Here is a 4,883-nt window from a genome sequence, read left to right as displayed (position 1 = left end):
AGCGCATGGACACTGCTGACAATTCCGGGTTGCTTTTCCGCACCCTTCATCCCAGGCAGTTGTGACACTCAGTCCAGGGGGCCTGGGGGGCTTAACCTGGCTGCCAAAACCCACAGGGGACCCTTGTTGTTGGGGAAATCTTCATGTTGGAGTTGGGGACAGCCCAGAAGGAGAAGCAATTGGGGCTGGCTCTTTCTGTGCTCCCCAAAATCCGTGCTGGCATAGGAATGGGCGATGCATCAGGTCATTAAGTTGGACTATATAGGGCAGCCTGTCGGAGCTAATTTGGCCACTTCCATGTGGCTGGGGATGGGAGTGAGGGCGCAGTGCCCTGCCAGGGATGCTGTCTTGGGATACGGAGATGGGAGCTTGGGGACTCCGGGAGGACGGGAGCACCGGGAGAGGACAGGGACGCGGTGAGATACGGGACGGGGCGCTGTGCAGGCCCCGCCCCCTGGCCAGGCCCCACCCCCGGGCGCTGGCCCCGCCCGTCCCGCCGCCGCCCGGGCGCAGCAGTCGCAGCGGAGCGGCGCGGTGGCCGCGGGGCAGGCGGTTCGGTCATGGTGGGTCGGCTCAGCCTGCGGGAGGTGCCCGACCTCCCGGACATGAGGAAGCGGGGCGACGCGGGGCTCGACAGCCCCGACTCCGGGCTGCCCCCCAGCCCCGGGCCCGCTCCGCCGCCCTGGCTCCTCTCCTCGGGCAGCCCCGACCGCGCCGCGACCAACGGGCTCCCGGAGCCCGACCCGCCCGCGCCCGTCGCCGCGGTGAGTACCGGCACCGACCGCCCCGGCACCCTTCCTACGGCTCCGGACGCCCGCCTCTGCGCACCGCGGGGCCGGCGGGACCCTCCGCCCGGGGCTGCAGCACGGAGCGGGACCCGCACCCCCGGGCACCCGCTGTCGCCGGCCACGGGCTCTTTCCCTCTGCGGCAGGTGCTGGGCCCTGCGCCCCGAGGCTGCCGCCGCTGTCCTTCGGACCCTGCCGGGAGGTATCGCCCAGGGACGGCTTCTCCATCCCCAGAGCTCCAGGCCCCGCAGCATCCTTTGAGGAAAGGAGGGTGGAAAACGGGAGCCGGGGCACTGGGGGGGGACTGGGGATAGCTTGGAAAAACTGCCCCACGTTTACCTCCCTTCTGCCGGCGTCTCCTGCTGCCGCCGTGTCCCTTAACGCACACACATCGGGAGGGAGCCCGCCGGGAACCGTGGTGCCTGCAGCAGGGGCTGGGGCTGTGTTGTATCAGGGGAACTGGTGATGCGTTTAAAAAGCACCGGCTTTGGGGTCGGTTCTTGCTAATCGAAGGGAAGCTCCAACTCTCCTGACCCAGGTAGGGGGTAGAACAGCATCGCAGCACATCTTTGAAAGATCCCACAGGAAAACGGGCTCTCATTATTCCAGAGAGTGACCCAGAGTAGGAAGTTTCTTTGTTAACTTTTGGCTTCAGTTGATAGTATCAGATAGAGATGTGCTAGTTTTTCACCAAACCATTTTTGGACGTTGATGCTGGGCGGTTGGTACAAATACTTTGGAAACTGCAGGTCAGAGGAAACATCTCTTTTCTACAGGAGTGCCGCCATAGAATTGGAAAAGGCCATAGGAGAACCCATGGGTTGAGCAGGAAGGATCCCTGTAGTCCCCTGGCCCTGGGTAGTAAACCAGAGGTGGTTTCAAAAAGGCTCCTTCAGAGCCGCTTTCATTTCCTTCTGGCTGTGGGGTGGTGCTGGGCCAGTGTCAGCTTGAGGTGCTGCCTGTGCAGGAGAGGAGCACAGGGATGCTCTGTGCATTGCCGCTCGGTGGGAATGAGTTAATCCTTTCCAATGGGTTGCGTGTGAACTAGGTTGGATTTAGTGCCTTCAAATAGTAGCCGCGGAGTAGCTATGAAACAAGGAGTTGCTCCCAGCAAGATGCCCTGCAATAATTTCCTTCTGTGATCTGCCCATGGGCGTATCTGATGACTCCAGCAAGGAGGGTGCTCTCGTACGCTCGTATAATGTTAGCTATAAATTGAAGGTGAGCTCATCCAGTGAGTGGGCTATAGTTCATGCTGAGTGAAGCTCTGCTGCACTAAGGGGCTGTATTCCTCTCTCATCCCCCAGAGTGGTTCCTCTGAAGTAAGCTCCTGGAGTTAGGACTTCAAAAAATACACCTTACCACATTGTTGATGCTATAGACCAGTGCCAAGTGAGACCTGCAGGTTGCACCTGTAGGCATGTCTTCGACTAGCAGATCCTCTTGCATGTAAATGTGAACCTTGACAGCTCTGTACCAAGGGCTAAATAAATACATTTTATTGAGAATATACTGAATTGTAACATAAAAGAGATTATTTTTGCATTTCTTTTCAGAATTCTGTGTTCTCCCCCAGCCCTGTTCTCTCCAGCTGCCCTCCAAGACTGTGTCCTTTATCATTTGGTGAAGGAGTTGAGTTTGACCCTTTACCACCGAAGGAAATAAGGTAAATGCTGTGTTACAGCCACCTAGTTTTGAAGGAGTTAGCATGTAAAGGAGTAGTTAGGCCTTATCAGTGCCTGTGAGTCAAGTTAATTTATTTGCAGAGCTATTGTTCCATGCAGCTGTACATTCCTGGACATTTGTACAGGCTGAAGGAGTGTTCAGCCTCTTTTAATCCCATATGGGTATTTTTTTCCCCAGGAAGGCTTTCCTATATTTTATTCTCCAGCCTTTCCTTCATTGCACTGCTCCAAAATGTTGTCTTTCAACCAATTAACCAGAAGGTAATCATGATGGAAGATCTTCAAAGCAGCCTTCTTTCTAGGAGTGTTTTATTAGGGGAAAGGAATTTTGCTCTCGTAACCTCATAGTTTTATAATAAGCACTTTCTGCCTTATCAGCTGTAGCTGGTTTATGAACTAAGAGAAAAGTTGGTATTCAGAGAGTACATAATTGCTGGTTTTTTTAATGTGCTGCATCACAGCATGTGAATTATTCCTTTGAACGTGGTGATTTGCAGTGACAAGAAATGAAGGCTCCCAGTTGATCCCTGTGCAAGCAGAGGTAGACAGGTACAATCAAATGGAAGCCTAATGCAGGGGAGGGTAGAAGGAGTGAATGCTCTGGTGTGGGTAAAAGGAGCCTGTGCTGGGGCTGGAATCGAAGGCAGCCAACACTGTGGAAAAGCTAACACAGAGTTGTCGCAGTGTGAAGGAGATGAAAACTTCCTTCTGCGATCTAGCACAGAGGTTTTTCTTGCCAATGGAGTTTGGTGTGTAAATTGTAGCATTTTCCTTCCAGTTGAATCTCTAGAAGTTTGCCTTCAGACAGTGCCCCATGCTGTGAGCAATCCCAGAGAACCCCTGTGTGGCTCTTGCCAGAGGGTAACTGGGAAAATAACATGTGCTGCCATGGACTCTGAGGAATGAGGATGCTCATGTGCAAAGCCTAAACGTGGATGTAGGCCTCTGGGTTTAGTCAACTGGAGTTTGAATGAGGTTCTCAGGCTCATAGAGCTGAGGCTTAAAACAGCAGACGCAAGAATTGAGATGATATTTGGTAGTACTGGCAGCTGGACAAAACAAGGACAATGCCGGGTGTGCTGCTAATGAACGGCTTGTTCTTCTTCCCATAAATGAGTGAGACAGCATCAGAACAATGTGATGTGGCTGTTCCTGTGTTGAGGTGGTAGGTGTAAGGCTGAGGAGCCACCCCACCTGACAGCTCAGCTTTGCCGACAAAGCAGCCTGCTGCTCTGGAGCAGAGCTCACACACGTCTCTCTGTTGTATTTCAGGTACACATCCTCGGTTAAATATGACTCGGAGAAGCACTTCATCGATGACATCTATATGCCAGTGGGCTTAAGCGTTTCCTCTTGCAGTCAGACAGTCATCTGTGTCCCAAACTGCACATGGCGCAATTACAAAGTCGAGGTCCACTTTGAGCCCCGCAACAAGCCCCAGCGTTTCACCAGCACCACCATCATCTACCCGAAGCACGCCAAGACTGTGTACACCACCACGCTGGATTACAACTGTCGTAAGACCACGCGGCGGTTCCTCTCCAGCATAGAGCTGGAAACTTCTGAATACCTTGGGAACGACTGCGTCCTGGATGGTTGCTGACTGACAGCAGTCTCTCTTGATCCGATCCATCTCGGTCCCATCTAATGTACTGTGCTAACTCCACTAGCTAAAGCGGGTACAGACCCTCTTTCTCAGCTCTTAATTCCTGCTTTAAGCATCAGAATGGCCTGAACGCGGTTTTCTGTGGGAGCATAACTTAGTAAGGAACTTGTTTGTTCACCTTTAAAGTCATGAGTTCCCTCCCCTTCCCCACAGTGCGGTAATCAGATAAAAATAATGGGAAGTATTTTCCAGGAGAAAATATTCACAGGAAAGGAAGAATGTGGAATAGTGCCTGGCAGGTGGAAATCCATTTAATGCTTCATGGTGATGTGCAAAAATAAGGGCAGTTTGCTCTCTTGTAGGGAATCTACCAGGTTAGTTGATAGCCAGAGCTGTCATTCATTCCAGTTCAGATCTCGAGACTGTTTTCTCTAGAACCACCTCCTGGAAATTGCTGGAAAAAGCTAGCACAGAAAAATCTAGAATTCTGCTGTTTAAAATGTTATCCTGTGGCAGTCATGTCCAGTTTGAAGGTGTGAGTTGGAAAGAAAAGGAGTTCTGAGTAGAGCAGGAGATAAACTGCTTTTGCAGCTCCAGGCAGCAAGGAGAGGATCAGGTAATTCAAGTTCTGTAGGGGAATGGTGTATCTTCTGTTCTTACAGCAACTTCTACAGCGCTGTAGTCTGTGTAACATCCTGGCATTTCTGTGCATGTAGTAGGAGTTGTAATGAAGAATATCAGGCCAAAGATTATCCCTGTATTGTTGGAAAGTTGGGTCTTGACAACGTGGTGGCACAAAACCACTG

The 4,883-nt window shown here is 52.2% G+C and overlaps 1 protein-coding gene across 1 annotated transcript; it reads left to right on the top strand.

Annotated features, from left to right (window-relative positions):
- Nucleotides 1-560: 560 nt before the first annotated feature.
- On the top strand, nt 561-4,074 carry RFLNB (refilin B; the record flags this gene model as incomplete). The annotated part of the gene is made up of 3 exons (XM_080630053.1): nt 561-764; nt 2,343-2,452; nt 3,744-4,074. 3 exons carry the CDS (start codon nt 561-563, stop codon nt 4,072-4,074), a joined length of 645 nt encoding a protein of 214 aa, XP_080486179.1.
- Between the last annotated feature and the right edge of the window lie 809 nt (nt 4,075-4,883).

Source organism: Psittacula echo (assembly GCF_963264785.1).
Source record: "Psittacula echo genome assembly, chromosome: 15".
NCBI classification, from domain to species: domain Eukaryota; kingdom Metazoa; phylum Chordata; class Aves; order Psittaciformes; family Psittacidae; genus Psittacula; species Psittacula echo.
The sequence above is the reverse complement of the archived record's forward strand: the minus strand, read 5'-3'. Positions and strand labels throughout refer to the sequence as shown.